The sequence below is a fragment of the Panthera leo genome, chromosome A2 (assembly GCF_018350215.1).
Source record: "Panthera leo isolate Ple1 chromosome A2, P.leo_Ple1_pat1.1, whole genome shotgun sequence".
In the NCBI taxonomy this organism is placed as follows: domain Eukaryota; kingdom Metazoa; phylum Chordata; class Mammalia; order Carnivora; family Felidae; genus Panthera; species Panthera leo.
Genome location: NC_056680.1, coordinates 156,688,197 through 156,710,414, shown reverse-complemented (window position 1 = coordinate 156,710,414; position 22,218 = coordinate 156,688,197). Strand labels below are relative to the sequence as shown.

At 40.8% G+C, this 22,218-nt stretch overlaps 1 protein-coding gene across 11 annotated transcripts in view; it reads left to right on the top strand.

Moving 5' to 3' along the window:
* Positions 1-22,218, top strand: part of TPK1 (thiamin pyrophosphokinase 1) — a 348,661-nt gene that overhangs the window by 207,008 nt on the left and 119,435 nt on the right. For all 11 annotated transcript variants that reach the window (XM_042926947.1, XM_042926946.1, XM_042926953.1 and 8 more), the window contains one exon: positions 7,015-7,161. In XM_042926947.1, the coding sequence (XP_042782881.1) occupies positions 7,015-7,161 (147 nt within the window). The remainder of the gene's footprint in view (positions 1-7,014; positions 7,162-22,218) is intronic.

Below are 22,218 nucleotides of genomic sequence, written 5' to 3'. Positions count from 1 at the left end.
TCTTTACCTCAGCAATTGTGAATAATGCTGCAATGAACATAGGAATGCAGATACCTCTTCAAGATCCTGATTTCATTCTTTTTGGATGTATAATGAGAACTAATTTACATTTCTCTGATGATTAGTGATGTTTGGCATCTTTTCATGTACCTGTTGGCTGTGTGTATGTCTTTAGAATGTGGCTAGTCAGCTCCTCTGCCCATTTTTTAATCAGGTTTTTTTGGTTTTTTTTGTTATTGAGTTACGAGTTCCTTATATATTTTGGATATTAATTTCTCATCAGATAAGATGAATTGCAAATATTTTCTTCTTTATGTTGCCTTTTCCTCTTGTGGATTGTTTATTTTGCTCTGCAGAAGCTTTTTAGTTTGATGTAGCCCCACTTATTTTTGCTTTTTTTGCTTGAGCTTTTAGTGTCCTATCTAAAAAACAGTTGACAAGACCAACATCAAGGGTCTTTTTTCCTATGTTTTCTTCTAGGGATTTTATAGTTTCAAGTCTTACGTTTAAGTCTTCACTTTATTTTGAGTTAATTTTTGTGAGAGGTATAAGATAGGGGTTCAATTTTATTCTCCTGCATTGATCAGTTTTCCTAACACAGTGTTTTTTTTTTAATGTTTTTTTTATTTTTGAGAGAGCAGGGGAGGGGCAGAGAGAGAGGGACAGAAGATCTGAAGCGGGCTCTGGGCTGACAGCAGTGAGCCTGATACGGGGCTTGGACTCACAAACGGCGAGATCATGACCTGAGCCGAAGGTGGACACTCAGCTGACTGAGCTACCCAAGTGCCCCCTCAGTGTTTTTAACACAGATTTCATTTTATAATGATATTTTAGATATATTGCATTAAAATCTATTGTAAAATTAATTTTACCTCTTTTTTTAAAAAACTCTTAAAAATGTAGCTGTGAGAGCATTTACAGCTGCCCGTGTGTCTCCCCTTATATCCATGTTGGACAGTGCTTGTTGTATTCCATTCCTCTTTTGCCCTAAAAACTCTAGTTCTCAACCTCACGGCATCATATTTTATCACCCTCATTACTCACTGCTGTGGTCCTCATTGTGGCAGTCCTGGTCATTTCCCATCATGTCTTGATCAAGTTAACATCTAGGTCACCAGTATTTTTTCCAACAGTATTGTCTCAATTCATGGTAAATTCCGTATATACTTGAATGAACCATCCAGTACACAGACCTCTTGTTTCCTTAAATGTATCCCGTCTGACTTATTTATTTTTTTTAACTATGACAATACCTACACTTTGTTGATACCAAATTTTTATAAACCCTCCCTCATCTCTATTTTGTCCCTTCGACTACCTTTCTTGTTCCCGGACTCCAGGAATTCTTCGACTCCACCAGCATTCTGATCCATTCATTGGTCATGCTCTTTTACTCTCCTTCCATCCTGTTTCAGTCCTCCATATATTCAAAAAATATTTACTGGACACCTCTTACGTGCCATGCTTCATTCTGAGTGGCAGAGATAGAAAATCTCTGCCGTCATGTTGCTTTTAGTCCTCTTGGCGTGACAAATAATAGGACAGGCTAAATTAGTAAGATATTTACCATGGTATTGGATAATAAGAGCTGCCAAGGAGAAAATGTAAGTCAGGAAATGGGGATACGAACCGTTGGCATGGGGGTGGGGAATTTTTAAAAGGATAGCTAGCGAAGAAAGTAAATTGAGTTAGCCGAGTGAGTATCTGGGGCTAATGCATTCTAGGAAAAAAAAAAAAAAAAAACTACAAATGCAAAGTCCTTGGAGTAGTAGCGACTCTGGTGTACTCCAGAAACAGGAAAGAAGTAGGCTGGAGAAGAGAGGAAGAAGGGAAGAGAAGTAGAGGGTAGGATCAGAGAGACAGCTGGATCTCAGATAGGGCAGGGCTTTATAGATCCTAATGGAAAATACTGTGAAACCATTGGAGGATTTTGAGCAGAAGAATGTGATAACCTGACGTTGGAGGCTTGTAGTATTTCGAGGGCCGTCTAATGGTGGCTTACCCCCTCTGACGATTTTGGTGGCTTGAGCCGTACTTGTGATGAGGTTGTAAGCGTTGAGAAGAGGAGAAATTCTGGATACATACTGACTTTGGGAATACAAGGATCATGTCATTCCTCTGCGCAAAATAGCTCCCCTTTAATGCCAGTAAGCATCAGGGGCTTAAGAATGTCTTAACGAGTCTCTGCGAATCTGACACTTAACGTTTTACTCTGATTTCTCCTAATTTCTCATTTAATTTTAGCAGCTAGCCCTCTGATAGTCTTTGAAAATGCCTGGGGCCACGTTGCCGCCTCATGGCCTTAGTAAAGCCTGCTGTCTGGAGAATCCTGCCCCAGGTTTCCATGCACACGGCCACCTCCCTCTTCTCTTTTGGGTCTTTGTGCTACTCTGACCACTTGTGCAACACAGTCTGCTCTAGCTCCTACTTAAAGACGAAGCATCCTCCCAACCTGTCATTTTTGGTCTCCTTTCTCCTGCTCTGTTATTCTCCAATTTTAGCACTTAACCACCGTTTCGCGTCCTAACTAATAGACTGACTGTGTATGTCAGTCAGTTGCGTATTATCCTCCACCTGAATGTGAACTCCATGAAGGCAGGGGTTTTTGTCTCCTTTACTGATAATGTCCTGAATGTTTATTCTGGTACCTAACACGTGGTAGATGATGAGTAAATATTACCAGAAGTAGTAGCAAATACGAAATAAGTTAACTCTTTTCAAAAGCCGAGGACTATTTGAACCCTTGCTAAGTAGGAAAGTACTATTTTATAGGAGTTAGATGATGTTAACTTAGCCTCATTAGCTTTTTGCCTCTCTGGTTATTTATTCAGTTTTTCCCAAAGCCTTTATATGCTTAAGGGAAGCTCAGTAATTACTTGTTGTCTACTCTGTTGCAAACACTGCGGCTGGCATCTGGGATACATGAGCCTCCTCTAGGAGGAGAGCTACTGCGGTATATCAACAGTTATAATCAAGTGCACTGGGTGTGTGGTAAAGGATAATTACGTTACTGAAGTCGGGAGTGTTGATGATCCATCTGATCCAGACGCAGAGAAGCATGTGGAATTGAAAGGTTATTATGCTTACAGACCCTGGAGAGGAAGGGGCGTGCCACGCAGGGGGCCACAAGGGAGGAGTGCCAAGTGAGCAGCCTCAATCAAACAGGTCCAGGAGCCGGAGGAGAGAGTGAGGGTCCATGGGAAGTGGCTTACCAGGGGGTCGGGGTTGGGTACACAAGCAAAAGAGTGAGTCAGTTTCATTGGCGTGTTCGAATGTCACTAGGTCACTGTCACGGGAGGGCAAGCAGGGTGAACTTGTGACAGGGACCAGCCTTTATCACTCTGTGCACCTGGTTGCCGGGGCCGGGTCTCACAGCCTGTCTTGTAAGAAGGTGGAGACCTCAGGAAATCAAAAGTTTTAAAAATTTACAATACACTGGGTGATACTAGAAATAAACACACAAGGCTTTGGATCCACAGAGAAAAGGCACCCTGGCAGTCTGTAAACAGTCCATTTCAGATTGAATGCTTTCCCAGTGGCATTGTAGTCCTAAAGACAGAAGTCTGGCCTCTTAAAACCTAGGTAAGTGTGCAGGGCTGGTGTCTGTCTCCCTCCTATCTCTGTGAATATCAGACGCCCTACTTACAGCCAGAGCCAGAACCCTCCCCCACCCAGCCTGCAGCCTGCATTGAACCTCTAATGTTTTTAATCAGTCTTGCTAAGTACTTCCTGTAGGGAGAATGAGTAGTGATGAGAAGTAATCTTGCGGCTTCTTTATTCTGAAAAATTCAATCACTGATCTACAGATACTGCTTATTCATCATGATACCCCAGTGTAGAAGATGGGGATTAAATTTCAGCCTTAAAGGTTGTGGGATCCCTCAAGGCTTAGAGTATGGTAATGAAAAATTGAGAACCTAAAAAAGGGATTCCAGAATCTACATAGTGAATAAACTCTCACCAGGCCTTGCTTCTGATGTGAATTTAGGATTATGTGCATAGGAATATGCCATGTGCTTTTCACTGGAGCCTTAGTGCTTTGTCTGTATTTCACATGTAACTCCTTTTCATGTCTTTTTCTTCAGTTTCAAACAAATTCTCTTTAGTTTCTTGAGGTCATGTGTGATTTCTGGGCCTTTCTTCACTGGTCTTACTAAGTATGTAAGTACTAGGAAGGCCTCCTGGTTACAATTAGAAGCCATTGACCTGACTCGATACTCTAAACAGAAGCTGTCTCCTTGGCAGGTCTATGCCTGGTTGCTTACCAGTGACCCCCTGCCTCTGAAGGTGAGCGCATGTCCCTATCTTTGCCTTTGTATTCAGAGTAATACATGTTTCCCAGGATCCATGGTCTTCCTGGACCCCAACTCTAATTCTTTGAGTTCTTGAAAGATCTTCAAAACTAGTTATTAGGTCCTACACATGGGTGGTACGCTTGTCTTAAAATATGCTGACTTGAGCATGAAGCCACCTTATCTAAAGTAAAAATTCCCATTCTTCCTACACTCCAGTAAAGTCAGAAATAGGAAATTCATTTCAAATGTCTTGGCTCTCGTATGTAATTTTCCTTTTGTGCTTTTGTGGGACCGCATTCTGATTTACATGTTCTCACAGTATGGCAGTGAATCTATTTCTTTCTTATGTGGATGTGTCCTTTCTTACAGTGTCTCCACTTACTTATTCATCAAACATTTTGCTGTCTTGTGTTAGGCATTGTTACCCGGGCTGTCACATTGGAACCAGAGGACACAGCCTTTGGCTTCGTGGACTATTAGACCACTTATTGTTCCTCTAAGAACCATACGGGTCATATTGGTGCTTGGTTAACATACTATTCTTTTAAAATCATGGTGTCTTGGGGCGCCTGGGTGGCTCATTCGGTTGAGCGTCCGACTTCGGCTCAGGTCACAATCTCGTGGTATGTGAGTTCGAGCCCCGTGTCGGGCTCTGTGCTGACTGCTCAGAGCCTGGAGCCTGTTTCAGATTCTGTGTCTCCCTCTCTCTCTGACCCTCCCCCGTTCATGCTCTGTCTCTCTCTGTCTCAAAAATAAATAAACGTTAAAAAAAAATTAAAAAAATTAAAAAAATAAAATCATGGTGTCTTGGGGCACCTGGGTGGCCCAGTTGGTTGAGTGTCCAACTCTTGATTTTGCCTCAGGTCATGATCTCAGGTTCCTGAGTTCGAGCCCCACTTCTGGCTCTGCACTGACTGCTCAGAACCTGCTTGGGGCGTTTTCTCTCTCTGTGTCTCTCTCTCCCTTCTCTCACTCATACGTGCTCTTTCTCAAAGTAAATAAATTTTAAAATAAACAAATAAAAATAAAATCATGGCGTCCCTCTGACGAAATGTTATTTAAGCCTTTTTCTCATGAACTATTTTTGTAAAAACCTGAAAACCAATACTCCCAATATTTTTAATTAAAAAAAAATTTTTAATGTTTATTTGTTTTTGAGAACGAGAGAGACAGAGCACAAGCAGGGGAGGGGCAGAGAGAGAGGGAAACACAGAATCCAAAGCAGGCTCCAGACTCCGCGAGCTGTCAGCACAGAACCCAACTCAGGGCTCAAACCCACGAACTGTGAGATCATGACCCAAGCTGAAGTCAGACGCTTAAATTGACTGAGCCATCCCAGTGCCCCCCAATACTCCCTATTTTTCAACGATTTCTGTTTTATTCCAGATAGAGTGATTATTATAGTCAGTTTTTATTGCTTGTAAGGTTTTCTTACAATATTTTAATTAAGTTCTTTAATACTTCCTCTTCCATGATGAATATACCAACTTTGACTATGTTGATGCATTATAAGGTTAGGATGATCGCAAGAAGGCAAGTAGGGTCAAGGGAAGAGACAGTGCCTCCAGCTCTGTTCTCCGGGAGCCTTTTGGTACCTGGTCTGTGCAGGAGAAGGTTACTCCACCCCTCTCATTCCTTGCAGCCCGCTTTCACCTTTAGTCTTACATAGAAGGAAAGCAGCACGGTAATTTTATATACAAATATCCTGGAAATATATTTTCAACAAAAGGGGACCCTTTAAATGAATTACACTTTAGTTACAGGAAATGCTATCTTGAAAACATTAAGTGAAAAAATAACATCAAACTACAGGTAACAATCACAAAAATGTTAATATAACTGTAATAATACCAAAAATGATAAAGGCAATAGAAGAGTAGCTAATATTTTTATTTATTTTTAAAGTTTGTTCATTTGTTTGTTTGTTTCTTTGTTTATTTTTGTGAGAAAGAAGAGCCGAGCAGAGCGATAGTCCCAAGCAGGCTCTGCACCGACATGAGGCTCAATCCCACAAACCATGAGATTCTGACCTGAGCCAAAATCAAGAGGAGGACACTCAACAGACTGAGCCACCCAGGCACCCCAGTAGCTAATATTTTTTAAGCAATCGCTATGTCACGAACAGGTTCTAGATGCTTTATACTTAGTTCTTTTAATTACTTCATCAAACCCTACAGCAACCTTATCAGGTGGCAGACACCATCCAGCTTTTCCATGTGAGTGTAAAAATGAAGTACTGAGAGTTTAGGCAACATTGCTAGGTTCAGTGAAAAGATGATACCCATCCTCAAGACGCTTGGATTCTAATGGTGTGACAAAACCTGTGAAACAGGCGTGGTGTCTGTCATGAGCCGTGTGTTACCAGGGAAGACGCCACAGGTTCACGACGGGATTCCACCAATTGTGAAACCAGAGAAGATTCCACATGGAAGAAACACGTGAACAGAGTTGTAAAGAAAGGACTGCCTAGTTTTTCAGGTGAACAGGCAGATGGGAAAAAGCTAAAAAGAGTTGGTCTCGTAATGGGACCGCCACCCACCAATTATGTGACTATGCACAAGTAGCTTTAATCCTTCATCTGAACAACAGAAATGATATCTACCATTTCTTTATGGCTTATCAAGTAAAATACAGTTGATTGAGAGCTCTTTTTAGTTACTATTCAGTTATTGAAAACTCTTTAAATACGTGACTCTCCCTTTTGCTTTGCCTTGCTTAGGTAGATGTAATTGTGACCTTGGGAGGTCTCGGTGGGCGTTTTGACCAGATCATGGCATCTGTGAGCACCCTGTTCCAAGTTACTTGCATCACTCCTGTGCCGATTATAATAATCCAAGAGGAATCTCTCATCTACCTGCTCCAACCAGTAAGTGAAGAATAAGTATAATGTCAGCACATTGCTTCCATAAAACTTCTAACATTTGAGTAGACTAGAACGAAACATGAGCCTAGCGTGTGTCTTTGAATTTGACACCTGAGGGAAGTTGACCATGTTTGCTTCATTTTATCATGCCCCGAAAAAAAAATCGCATAACTTTTAATTAAATTGACTAAGAATTAAATTTAGCCCTTTTACATTTTGAGCAGCTGAATGTGAATGCCACTTGAGAAACATCTCAACAGAGGAAGCCCAAAGCTTGGCAAATATTTCAATCGGAATTCTCATATATTTTCAGTGCTATCGTTATAACTGGAAACTGGATTTGATTTTGTTAAGCACTAAAAAAAATTTTTTTTAGCTTTTACTCTTCATAAGTTGCCTGCTTATTAATTTCACTGCTTCAGAATACATTTCTAATGATCAATGTCATTCACTTCCCCTGATGAATATCATGGAAATTTTCTATCGATCCAGTGCTGAGAACAGAATCCTTATTAAATAAACCAGTTTTATAAGGTTGATCAGTGGGCTCCTCTAGAAAAGTAATCGTTTGGTAACATTTTTAAAAGAGTGGACAGTTGTTCTTCCTTGCCTCTCACTGTCATGTGCTGCTTACAGCGTTGCTCCTGCCCCATCTGCCAGTCTCCCTCTGCAGCATGCTGTTACCTAGAAATTGTTGTTTGGTTAATAGAGTGGGTATCAGGCACACTCCCTGCTGTTCAGCCAGCTTTGCATTTTTTTCTCTGGCTCTTTGTATTGCCTAGCTTTGTTGTTTTCTGGAAAACTTCCTAAGAGGTGTGGAAAGGGAGCTGAAGAATTCAGTTTTCAAACTCCATACTCTACATGGATTTAGTCAACGAACAGTTTATGAAGTGCCTGCTCTTTTTTTTTTTGTCTTTTTTTAACATTTATTTATTTTCGAGAGACAGAGACAGAGCACAAGCAGGGGAGGGGCAGAGAGAGAGAGGGAGACAGAGAATCCGAAGCAGGCTCCGGGCTCTGAGCTGTCAGGACAGAGCCTGATGCAGGGCTCGAACCCATAAGCTGTGAGATCATGACCTGAGCTGAAGTCGGACGCTCAACTGACGGAGCCACCCAGGCGCCCCGGGAGTGCCTGTTTATTGCAGTGCTAGGCAGTTGAGGATTAAAAGAAAATACTGACATGATCTTTGCTCTCTAGCACATGTCCAGTGAAGAAGTCATTAATAAAAACATAAGATGTAAAGCACGAAGATGAAAGATTATAGAATTTGATCATACGTAACGTAAGGGAAGTCCACCCAGGGGCACTCACATTTTATTCACTCCGTTAACTCAACAAATATTTTTTGGGTACCTGCTATGTGCCAGGCACTTACCGGGGATACAGAAGCCAACTAAAGAGACAAAAATCCCTTGTTTTCGCGGGACATACATTCTCTTGAGGTTACAGTGCAGCAGAATCCTCCGGGATGAGTGGATGTTTGCTATGGGAGATGATGAGAAAGTCATTTAAGGCAGAAAGGAGCCACTAAAGAAAGGTGGAGGCATAAGGTACATTGTAGGATCTGCAGGTAATTCTGCACAGCAGTGTGGAAGATGCTAGAAGATAAGACTGAAAACTACTTTGATTGTGAAGAGCCTTGAATTCCACACAGTGGAGTGTGGACTTTTTCGCTAGAGGTTATGGGAAGTCATTAATAGATTTCACTTGGTGGTATGATGTGAGCAGATACGCCTCTTAGATTTCTAATTGTGTATTTGTTAAATACCTATAATTTCCTAACAGTTTCTGAAGGGTTAAAGTTTCTACCATTGTGAATCATTGAGCTTTATTACATTATATATACTATATTGATGATTTGATTGCTAAAGTAGTCAACCGTAACTTGGCTGTATGTAGACATTCTAGTTAATAGATTACAAGTTAGTTGGCACTGTACTAAAATTAAAAAGCAAATTAAAAAATAAAATTGGAAGATTAACTGGTAGAAAAAAATCATATCTGAAAAATGACTTTTGCTCTTAAGAGCTTTTCAGTGTTTCTGGTATTCCCTACTATCACTGGAATGTGTATAATTTTGGACTTCCTAAAATGCATTCAGCTTGAGATTCCTTGGATTTCTGCCCCCTGCAGATGCTGTCTGTCATCCATTTGGGAAAGGAAACTCTCAGCCATTATTTTTTCAATATTGTCTCTGCCCTATTCTCCTTCTCCCTTCCTCTGTAACTCTGCTTAACTGTACCTAGGATGCTCTAATTGTATCATGTCCATCTCAGCACATCTATTTCATATTTTCTATGCCGTAACCTCTCTGGGCTTCACTCGGAAGCTCATCACCTGTGTTCCACATCACCCTTCTGCTTCGGCCATGTCTGTTTTGCTGCTAAAACCATCCACGGTGTTTAAAATTCCTGCCATGATTCTTCTTTCTTGTATGCCTGTCCTCTCGTCACTGTTTCAAGATTCTTTCTTAAAACATAATTGTCATACTTATTTTATGGTCAAGAATAATTCTAGTACCTGTAGTTCTTTGTAAGCCCGCTGTCCTTTGTATTCATTTTTGCTTCTATATTTTGTCAACTCGATTCCTTCTGTGTGTTGTGAATTTTGGCGATGACCTTATATTTCTGGGAACTTTACCTGTGGGAATTGTTTGAAGTGTGAGTTAAAAGTGAGTCCAAGGGGGAGTTTAGAGCAGACTCCCAACCCAGTTATTCACAGGCATTAACAACTCAGGACATCTTGCTGGAGACTTTTTGACCATCTAGGTGGTGTGAATTCTGAAGGCAGTATGTCGCGAGTTTGACTTCCGGTTACAGGTGCTCACGGGAGACTTGCTCCCTCTTCTCAGCTACAGGGTGCCTGGGTTTGGTCAGGGTTTTCCTGGCGGTCCAGTGGAAGTGTTATTTATATTCATCTTACACTGAGAGTCTCTGCCTTATCTGGTGCACTCTCCTGCACTCACACCTTGAGCAGGCCTTGGGCTTTGTCTCCTGATGACTTTCTGTACTTGGATGTCTTGGAAACCAAAGCTCAAGTTCATCGGCTTTGGTAAACACCAAGTATTTCAGAGGTGAAAGTTAGGTGTGGTTTTCAGTCCAACCTTAGTTTTTGGCTTCTGAGTATTCTTAAAACAAAAGAAAAAAAACACAGATGTTTGATGCATTTTAAAAGATTCTTTTTAATTTTTTTCTAGCACTTTTTATTGCTTTAAGTTGGTCAGGATGCTAATTTATCGTAGTGTCTCTGTAAGGCAGGTCTTACCCTGCCTGTGTTGCAGGAATAATTAACTCCCAATCTCAGAGGTTTAACTGAGATTGAGTTTTTAAAGTTTATTTTCTCATCAGTATCTGGTCTGGTTTCGGCGGCTTCCTCCATTTTATATCTAAGCCAACTGGAAGAAATTGCAGCATCTGGAGGAAAAGATTGCTAGAAAGTGGCACTGCATGTTTTTAAAGGCCAGGCCTGGCCATGTTTATATCACCTTTGGTGGGAATACAGTGACACTCCCCAGCCCACTGCAAGGCCTTCTGAGAAAGGAAGGCGGTGGTCGGGGAAAGGAATCGCTTTGTGAGCACAGAGCGCGGTCTCTCTCAAACCGCCAGCAACTGAAGTTGGGGATGAAAAGTCTGGAATCATGACCTTACATCATTTCTTGGAGTATAATTTTTTTCTCATTTACACGATATGTTAAACATTGATTAGTTGTTAAAACAGAATCATCCTGGGGCACTTGGGTGGCTCAGTCAGTTGAACGTCCAGCTGTGGCTCAGGTCATGATCTCACGGTCTGTAAGTTCAAGCCCCACATCAGGCTCTGTGCTGACAGCTCAGAGCCTGGAGCCTGCTTTAGATCCTGTGTTTCCCTCTCTCTCTCTGCCCCTTCCTCACTTTTGCTCTGTCTCTCTCACTCTTTCTCTCAAAAATAAATAAACATTAAAAAAATAAAATAAAATGAAAACAGAATCCTCAGTTCTCCAAACATAATTATCATTGCAAGTGTACCTGTATAGCCTACATGCCCCAAAACAATGCCTTCTGGATTCTCTTTCTGGTCATTGTAATTGTGTCTCATTTGCCTCTCCTAAGAAAGAATTATTACGTAGTGTGGGGCACAAAGCTCTGCATGATCACACCCCCTGTCATGTAGAGGGGTGACAGTATCTACCATAGACTTCACCTCTTGCTTTACCAGTCCTGGCTTTGCTCCTGTTTGGCACTCAGTTCCAGAGAAATCTTCCCAGAGACACATACTAGGTTCCTGCTTTTCAGTTGCTTTTAGGAAGAGACCACTAAGACAATTTAGTGATACAAATGCAAAAGTCAAAATGAGTGTGTTTGAGGGTTTAGGATATGAACCAATCTTATGTTGTATTGTATATATTGTATATATATTGTATCCATGATCCCTCCCTGACTTGAGCTCTGTCTTTTTCTCTCTCTCTCTTTCAAAACTAAATAAACATTTTTAAAAAATTTAAAAACTAGGGGCGCCTGGGTGGCTCTATCGGTTACTTAACCAACTTCAGCTCAGGTCATGATCTCACAGTCTGTGAGTTTGAGCCCCACGTCGGGCTCTGTGCTGACAGCTCAGAGCCTGGAGCCTGTTTCGGATTCTGTGTCTCCCTTTCTCTCTGACCCTCCCCTGTTCATGCTCTGTCTCTCTCTGTCTCAAAAATAAATAAACATTAAAAAAATTTAAAATAAACGATGTCTACAGTTACTGTTCGTTAACAGGATTGATCATAATCATCATCATGATGGACAGAAGAAACCTCATAACTTGAAATTGAAACTGTTTTCAAATATTGTGGAACTAGGGCCCAAGAAAATCAATCCGGTATGCTTCACTGCCAAATAAAGAATGGTTAAAATTTTTTTAATGTATTTTTTTAATTGAAAGTCAACAAATAGCTGTTTTTGAAAAGGAAGTTAACTTTGGGGCTTTTACAAGAAGCATCTAATTTGAGCTTCATAACAATACCACAAGGAAAGCAGGACAGATAGGACTCTATGCTTTCTACTACATTACATTTCTTCTTTCTTGGGGCTAGTGGACTAACAAGCAAATAGCGAGCTCTTTTTAAAAACTTTCTTTTTTAATGTTTACCTATTTTTGAGGGAGAGAGAGAGAGAGAGCGAGAGAGCATGAGCAGTGGGGTTGGGGGGCAGGAGCAGAGAGAGAGAGAAACAGAATTGAACCAGGCTCTGGGCTCTGAGCTGTCAGCACAGAGCCCATCGTGGGGCTCGAACTCAAGAACTGTGAGATCGTGACCTGAGCCAAAGTCGGATGCTTAACCGACTGAGCCACCCAGGCACCCCAACAAATAGTGAACTCTTAGAACTAGTTACAGTTCATAGGCTGGTGATTATCCATAAACGGTGTTTCACTGAGTGGCCAGTTGATGTGTGTATATAGGGCTGTGTGTGTGTGTGTGTGTATGTGTATGTATGTATTATCCACAACATTATTTTCAATGAGATAAATTTGAGGTACACTTTAAGGGTATATCCCACCTTGTACCCCTAAATTAAAAATAACTGAATTTTCTTCAAGTATGACAAAATCTACATACAACAAGAATTTTTATCATTTAAGAAGATTAAGATTACCTTTGAGCTTTGCTAAAATACATCAAAAATGGTAAAAATTCAATGTAAGTGTTAATTATTTTGAGTATTATTTTTCAGAGCAGTGTTTTCTAGAATTGATTCTATAACTATAGATTGTCTGACATTGAAGGTAATAGGAGACATGAGACATGGGAACTGTTTTTTTTGATACTTGTTTTGGTGCTGTGCTAGGCTAAGAGAACGCATCTGTGTGGTTTTTTTTAATGTCTGTTTTTGAGAGAGAGTGACTGAGTGTGGGTGGGGGAAGGGCAGAGAGAGAGAGAGAGAATGGGACACAGAATCTGAAGCAGGCTCCAGGCTCTGAGCTGTCAGCACAGAGCCCGATGTGGGGCTTGAACTCATGAACCTTGAGATCATTCCCTGAGCCTAAGTCAGACGCTTAACTGACTGAGCCCCCCAGGTGCCCCTCATCTGTGTCTGTTAAGTGGCTAGGATAGCCGTAGACCATGGGACTAAAACATGCCTTTTTTGATCTTTATTAAAAAGCCACCCCAACCCTCAAATCATCTTAGCATTCCTGTAATAATCTACGTGTGAGACTCTCGAGACTGTTATATAAATAAGTAAGCATCCTTCATTCATGGTTTTTAGGGGCTGACCTGTGTGTCCAGGAGCAGTTGCCTTAGGGTTGTCGGGGTTGGTCCAGCCTGAAGTCTTTGGTCTACATTCTCTTTTGAGTCCCCTTTCTCTGACTCATTTTGCTTACTACAAATTGAGTTTTAAAACAAGGAGACAATAGTGTAGTTCCAGATCTTTATGTAGATATTTATATATATGGGCAAATGTTTGAAATTTTTTCGCTGGTTGAGTTTTAAACATATAATGTCTTTGATATTATGTTTTGACATACCTCACTTGCTGTGGGTCAGAGTGTCATCATGAGTGAAAGCCTCAGTAGGGAGCATTTACTTTGAAGGAATGTTCAGTCTGCCAGTTTTTAAATAGAAAATTAAAAATAGAATGCATAATGGCTCCTCCCTTAAAAGTAAGCGTTCCTCTTTTACTTCCAAAAATATCTTCTTAATAAGGCATTACGACCTTTTACGAACAGAAGGTTTTATGAAATCAGCGAGAGACATTTTCTACATGAAACACCACTGATATCAATTACCAGCGAGACTATATTCCTTATGAAGACAGTTGGGTGCTCCCAGCCATCTTTGTCATGCTAACCATGCAGTGTGGACGGTTCCGGGTTTCTCATACATACTTTCTCATTTTCTGGTCCTGTGCTTCTCAGGAGTACAGAAACATTAGCTTCTGTACACTGAGCATAAATTATCTTTTATCTGCAAGTTTTATGGCAGTTGGTAATACAAGTTAATAGGATTTATGACCAAGAAATGAGATGTCCAAGAGTTAATAAGGCGTGCCTTATACATTATCCTAAACCTTGTTCGATGATTCCCACTCAGGATTCCACTATCTGATGCCGGGGAATGGTGTCACAGAGCCGACTTCTAAATATGTTATAAATATTTCTTCCTCATGATCTCCGTCATGTTTACTGCTGCTTGTTTTTTCTCCCACTAGAACAATCACTTGCTGTTTAAATTTCTGACATTTTACACATTAGACGTTTGCAGTGCCGGTAATGAATATGATAGAAATATGTTAAGAGTCTGATGGAAGCTGGATATCCGTGATGTGACTTTGCCATGCATGGTGGTTTCTGCTGAGGACTTGAGGTTGCGGGATGTCCACCCACATGTACACGTGTCCAGGATCATCTCATCAGTGTCCACACCAGAGAAGTGATTCTCAGAATATAAACTATATGGTAGCATAGAACCGTTAAATATTAGTGTAAATAGTATAAAACCATAAAGATCGTTTTATGGATGAGTAATTGCAAGGACTTTAAGTGATTTGCCCAAGGTCATACACAGCGTTTCTTTGAAGGAAAAATGATCCTGAAAATGCATCTCAGGCAGCAGTGGTCTGAAAAGGGCCACCAGGCATTTCCTTTCTACGGCCGGGCTGCCACATTGAGCCCTCTAGTTCCTCTTCCATAGGGCAAATTGCCAACACCCGTTCCTTCCTCTGCCTTCCGCCCACCTAAGCTTGCTTTTCTGGGAAAGTTCTGCCACTCAGTGTCTGACCTAAACACTCGATACCTTCGAACCGTGTCCTTGCATTACTCACTCGTTTTCCCTGGCTTGTCTGCTCTGCTGTGGCAGGCGGCACCTTCTCCACGTGGAAAGCAGACAGAGACACACATCTTCCCGGAGCATCCTCCTCTTTTCCCTCGCTTCAGACCTTGCCTGGCTTTCTAGGGCCCATTCTCTCCTTCTCTTCTCTTCTCCTCTGTGTGCTTTTCTTCTGCCCCTCCTCATCGTTTAAAATTATAAATGAAACACCTATCCTGTTCAGAACACTGGGTTAGCCTTATTACGTCATTACGAAAACATGACATTTTAATGTGCACTAAGACAAAAAAATTCTAGAGCTATACAGTTCTCATTTTTCTGAGTGCCCTAATGTCCTCTTTAGATTGCCATAGAAATATTTCCTCTGTGGTTTTATCCCTGTTTAGTTAAGCTTATTTTATGTAACTGAGGAGTTAAACCACACATTCATAATGAGTTTATTTCGTAGGTGTTGTGCTCTGTTTTGTTGATTTGTAGCATAGAATATTTCAACAGCACACATTCTTCAAACACCATTAGGTAGTGGACACTGTGGTGGGCACCGACAGTGTGGAATTAAAACCCCTTGCTTCTGTTCTACTGCTCACGGTTCAGCAGAAAAGCCAGCAGTATAAATTGCAAGATTCAGAAATCTGTTAGGAGAAAACACTGAGTTAAAAAAAAAAAAGTGAAATGTAATATGGGTCGCCTGGGTGGCTCAGTTGTTTAAGCATCCAACTCTTGATTTCGGTTCAGGTTGTGACCTCACGGTCGTGACATCAAGCCCTGCATTAGGCTCTGCACTAGGCATGCAGCCTTCTTAAGATTCTCATCTCTTTCTGCCCTCCCCCTCCAAAAAATTTTTTTTAATTGAAAAACAACAACAACAACAACAAAACACTGCTGTGGGGATGACATGGAAAAAGCATCTCATCCAGATTGGGGACAGGTTGGGGATAAATTGATCATGTAGATAGTTTTCCAGGGGAGGTAATATCTGATGGAGAGGTAGGCAAAGAGATGAATAAAGGGATTAATGTCATGTGCAAGGCAGCCTGAGAGAATTTGGCACATTTGGGGGAACACCGCGTTGCTGGATCCTGGGGAGCCATACGAGATGCAGCTAGAGGTAAGAAAGGTGTAGACCACGAGGGACTTGTTTGCATTCTCAAGAAGATGCTCTTTATATTGATGGCAAAGCTCAGAATATTAAGCATTTTTATTAGGGGAATGGCATTAGATTGCCAGTTAGAAAGTTTAGTTTGGTAGCAATATGGAGGATAAGTTGGTTAGGGAAGGGATGGAGGTCATTCAACTCTGAAATCCAAAACAGACATGGTGCATAAATCAACTTTACTTCGCTGATGGAGTTTCTTGGGATGTGTGGTCCAAAGCCTTCTTTGGAGGAACACAGAGGGAGGAATCAATGTAATGACTAGGATTCTGGATTAGGCAACTGGTTGCTGTCTTTCTTTGAAATTGAGAATATGAGAAGAACAGGTGAAGATGGGAAGCTGGTCAGCCGACGTGGGGACATAAAGAGATTGATCTGTCTTTGAAACTGTGTAGAAGTGCCTTGATATAGATACATCGGTATCTATAAAATATATCTCCTTTTAGGCAATTCTTTCTTCCTCCCTCCCTCTCCCTCTGTGTGTGTGTGTGTGTGTATGTGTGTGTACACACACACACATACATACACATATGATTTTACTCAATTTATACAAATACACACACACATACATATAGCCTGGCCTAGTGATACACCCTGAGAATCATCAACATATTCATGGCAACTAAAAAGTCAGGAGTGGACCCTTACATCCTGGAAGAAGGTTTGGAGTGAAAAGAGCCATGACAGAGCCCTAGAGAAGAGACAGAATACCTTACAAGAAAAGAAAGAGGAGAACTGAAAGAGTCGTATCATTGAGACCAAGGTAGTTTAGAGTTTCAAGAGACAAGGGAATGTCCACCTAAGGTGTTGAGAATATAAAAGATGTAATAATAAGTTTGACAGCCGAGAAGAAACTTAATCAGGCAGGTTTCGTGGCAAAATAGAGGTAGAAGCCAGATTACCATGAGTTGATTACTAAGTGGGAAGGAAGGGAGGTAGAAACACATTGCTCTTGGTTTTTACCCTTCTTCACGGTTCACTCAGAGCAGTTGGATTTGGGGGACGAACCTGGGAACTGATGATGGCTTTTAAAATTATTCTGGTGAGGCCTTTTCCAAGTTAAAACCAGAACGTGCATGTTGGGGATGATACGTTTGTTTCCAGGTATGAGCCCAGGTGCAGCCATCATGCTGTATAAGATGGCTGGCACATTGACGGACCCTGATTGTATCACTCTGTGCTGGCGAAGTACTTTTCAACCTATTTCAGGTCCGTCTTCTCTTCCTGGCCCGTCCCCAGCTCTGCAGTCTTGGGGCGCCCTTCCCCTCCTCCTCTGTGTGGGCACCTTGGTCTGAGCCCAAGTAGGAAGCTTTGAGTTTGACCTATCAGTGTCCCTCTTTCTGGTCTGTCGTCTTCTCAGTGTTATACAGCCTAGGGAAACTGACCATAACCACTGTTTTCCTGTGCCAAACATGATCTTTTAGTCACTCACTTAAAGCCCTACTCATATTTTCTGACTCCTACACAGAATTTCCAAGTACGCCTTCATGCACTCCCCTCATCTGGGTCATTTTCATTGCTTTTTAAAGACTTTGTTTCTCCTACAGGCCCTAAACAGTCTATCCATAAAACAAAATTTACTAAGTTATAACTTCTCTCATTTTCTAAACCTTAAAAAATTTACAATTGCATTTTTATGATCCAGGATGAAATAATGATCACACCTAGTTCATCCGATGCTAGCCAAATCCAAATACATAGAAATGTGCCACTCCCTTTATCAACAGTATTCATAATCCCCTCCTCTTGTAAAATACACGTGGCTGGGCATCCCAGGCTGTGACTGAGTCCACTTACTTCCCTATTGACATGTACTTTCTTCCTAGTTGGTTGAAAGCTCATTTGGGGGAATGATTGATGCTTTGAGAGGCTACAGGTGCATTTCTACCCTCGAGCAAATGGATGAGGATGATGGTGGCAGGGGTGGTAGGTTTCAAGGCAACCTGGATATATGGTGAAGTCTCAAAGGGAAAGGCATGAAGTAACAGCCTGATGCCCATACAGCTTACAAGTTCTTTGACCTTAGAGTAGTGTTTCACTCTGGGGAGTGGGGGGAGGGGGTTATAGAAAGATGCCCATCAGCAAAAACCTACGGTTGATCCCTCAGTGATTCCAAAGGAGCACGGGAGGAAATAGCAAATTCAGTCTCTGGGGACTGTTTAAAAACTTATTTGAACATTGCCTTTTCATTTTCAACCATGGGTGACAGAGAATCATTTTTGGAGGCTTGATGCAATCCATAAGAGTGCCGTGTGTGGGTAAAACAATAGAAAAGACCGCATCAGCGTTTGTCTGAGCTCTGTCATCGTAATTTATCATAATCCAATTGTAGGTAAAGTAATGGAATATTGGACGCAAGGTGTCCTGGTTTCCTTTATCTCCCCTTCCACGGTCCTCTGTGGCAAGGACACGAGTACATTGTGTCATGTATACTTAGTTCAATTGAGCATTGCTTCAGCATCTTCCTTTGATTGAAAACAAAAGGTTGCCAATGCGGTATCAATGAACTGTGAAGCGATTTGAGTGTTACCAGCAGGGAAATGAAATGAGCCTCTGGGAGGAAGATTGGCACGAGTGAAAGTTTCTATATAAAGGGCTTTGTACAGCTCCAGCTGGGTTGTATTACTTCTTATCCCGTTAAGGCTTTTTTCCCCCTGAATTTGGGAGCATTTTGATCTCCTTTGTTCCAAAAGTGGTCAAAACTGAAAGTGAAGAAAAAGTGGGAAACATATCCAAATAAAGTTCAGCTAGGAGGGCTGGGATTTGAGGGGACTTATTTAAATTGCACATTCATCCTGGATCTTACGAAGGTCTTCCATGGAATGGTGTAAGGTCCCTTGCCCTCTTACACAAATGCACGCACGTGTGCGCACGCACACACATACACACACACACACACACACACACTGCATGTAACATCCATGTGCATGCATACACACATCAAAAATCTCAGCACTTGTAAACCTGTCTTACTGAGAGGAAGGAAAGTAAGTATTCTGTCTCTCGGGTCAACTGACCAGGATTTCTTTTCTATTTGTTTTTCCTCCCTCCCTCCCTCCCTCCCTCCCTCCCTCCCTCCCTCCCTCCCTCTGTCTCTTTCTGTCTCTCTCTGTCTCTCTCTCTCTCCCCCTTTCTCCCCTCCTCCTTCCCTCCCTCTCCTTTTGAAAAACCCTGTCCTATATAAACCTTTGTCTTTTAAAAGCTCCACTTAGTTGTTCATAACTTTGTCATGACCAGAATTACATTTGACTTAGATGCATATGGAATGGTTTAAGTGATATATATAAAAATGCATCAGAGTTAGGAACCAAGTTAGCAAAGCAGAGTGTAACCTACGATGATCTATAGACTGAGAGGGTTAAACTTAACAGAGAATAAGACTAAAGATGGCCCAATCCCATATTGCCTTCTGAAGCAGACTGAGAGACTACTAATGTGATACCTAGTAGTTTAGGATAACCTAAGTGTCGAAGACATACTGACGGTTACTATACCACTGAAATCTCTTGGGAGCCATGTGTGACTCATAAAATAGCCTCTGATCCTGAAAGTTTGGAAAATTATATTTTAATATCTATAGGGGAGTCTGGATGGCTCTAGTCAGTTAAGAGTCCGATTTTGGCTCAGGTCATGATCTCATGGTTTGTGGGTTCGAGCCCCACATCAGGCTCGACAGCTTGGAGCCTAGAGCCTGCTTTGGGTTCTTTGCCTCCCTCTCTCTCCCCCCCCCCTCAAAAATAAGCAAAACATTAAAAAATAAAATATATCTGTAGAGTTATACAGCCCTTTACATTTATGAAATACTGTCTTCATGCTCTTACTTGACTCTCCAGCAGTCCTTGTAAGCAGAACGCTCACATTCATTGTTTCTGCTTCTCAGATGAGGAAACTACGCATAGAACAATATTGAGTTCTGTGGTACATCCGTGAATAGTCTAGGAATTTTCTGAATCCTACTTGTGGGCCATTTGCTTTAGAGCTTTCTGTTAGAATCCGTGCCTACTCCCTGAATGTCATTGAATCCATATTGAGGTCTCCAAAAGAATGAAGGAGAAGTAACCATCCTCAAGCATTTTCTGTGTATCGAGAGTGGCTCACTGAGGAATATGCACTGAAATCACCTGCATAGCTTTATTTTTCTCCTCAGTCAACTTTTTTGTTTTATTATGGAAATAGTCCTATTTACAGAGAATTTGAAAGACTAGTATGATGAACATATTCCAACTATTTTTAAATTTTTAAGCATCTTAGCATGTATACTCTGTGTATAGACTCTTTTCTTTTTTTCTTTTGGTAACCATTTGAAAGTAAGTTGCAAATGTCCTATCACATTATGGTAAATACTTCAGCATGGGGGATGATTTTTAGAAACCAGGATCTAGGTCATACGTGTGCCCATTGCTGCTGTGGTTAGACTTTTTCAGTGAACAGAACTAGAACAACAAAAAGGGGGCACCTGGATAGCTCAGTTGGTTAAGTATCAGCCCTTGATTTCAGCTCAGGTCATGATCTCCCAGTTCGTGGGTTTGAGCCCCGCATCAGGCTCTGCACTGACAGTGTGGAACTTACTTGGGATCCTCTGTCTCTGCCCCTCCCGTCTCGTGTCCTTTCTCTCTCTCAAAATAAAAAATACACATTAAAAAAAAAAAAAACACAAAAAGGTATGTGTATGTGTGTATAGTATAAATCACGAGGTCACTTTGATATTTTGAATTCAGTTTTAACACATAGTTTTTAAACTGCTTTTACTTTATATTTTTATTTCTTTAATCCCCTCATAATCCTGGCTTGAAATGTCATGCTTGTATTATACTATGATATATAGTAGCTAGTTTCAAATTTATAGTTCCCGCATTACTATTAATAGTGAACCTAGTGAGCGAAATTTAAGATTTCTTTGTAGGTCTGTCTTTAAATTATATCCCAGTCAGAGCACTGTATCTAAAATTTCTCACTTTAAACATTAAATATTTTTCTTCCTGTGGTTATGCTACTAATTTAATATACTCTTAGGCTCATTTGTTATAGTTTATTTGAAGTTATAAGACTTTATCTTTTAATTATTTAAATATTTTACAACAGTTACGTAATCCAAAGGCAAAGCTTGATAAAAAGATAACCTCAGGAGAGGACTTGTGTTTATTCCAGTCTCCCTCACCACCACTACCCTCCTTCAGAATCTTCTAGATTCTTGCAAAAAAAAAAAAAAAAAAAAAAAAAGGCAAAACAAGGCAGATCTGTACACATTTTCTCACTTCCCCCTTTTGATATGAAATTTGGCATAGTGTATACATCTGTCTCAATCTCCTTTTTTCACCTAATAATATATTTTGAAAACCACCATATTCAGCAATAGAAATCATCCTCATACCTTTATTATGACTGGTTAGTACAATATTGTGTGGATGTATCTAAATGTACCATCATTTATCCATGTGCAGCTTTTTGAAAGAACATACTAGAAGTTCAGACAAGGTAGTTCTTTGAGTTGTGATTATGTATATTTAGGGAGTGTTCCTCAGGTGATTCCCATTTGAGACCTATTTTGTTCTCAAAACACCTTATGAGGTGGACACAATATGACCCAGTTTTCAAGATGAAAAAACTGGGTCTTAAGATGAACTGACTTCCAAGGGTTATTCCACTCCTTAACAGAAAAGCCACATTCCAAATCTGTGTCAGATTGACCCTTGAGTTTTCTTCACTCCATGACCATTTCCAGTTACATGATTCGTGACCTTGACACGATGCCATTCGGTGTAGAAGAAACAATTTATAGATAGACTCATTAAACATAACCTATAAATACCACATCACTCTTTATAACAGAATAATAGGCTTCACTGCTGACTTTTGTCGAGTGTATGTGTTTTTAAATAAAAATGAATGGACACAATCAGTTTTCTTATCAAAGAAGAAGAAGAATATTCTATCATAGCTGAGGTAGTAATGATAATGAATCAGAGTCTTTTCTTTTTGGAAAAAGTCCTGTTGATAGAGGGGCCTCAAAATTGATTAATTACATACACGTTGGCCTTTCCAATTGTCTGATGATAGGAAGCCAATTTCACTCCTAACCAGAAGCCCTCAAGGTAAAAGGCACAGAGTATGGAACATTGGTCT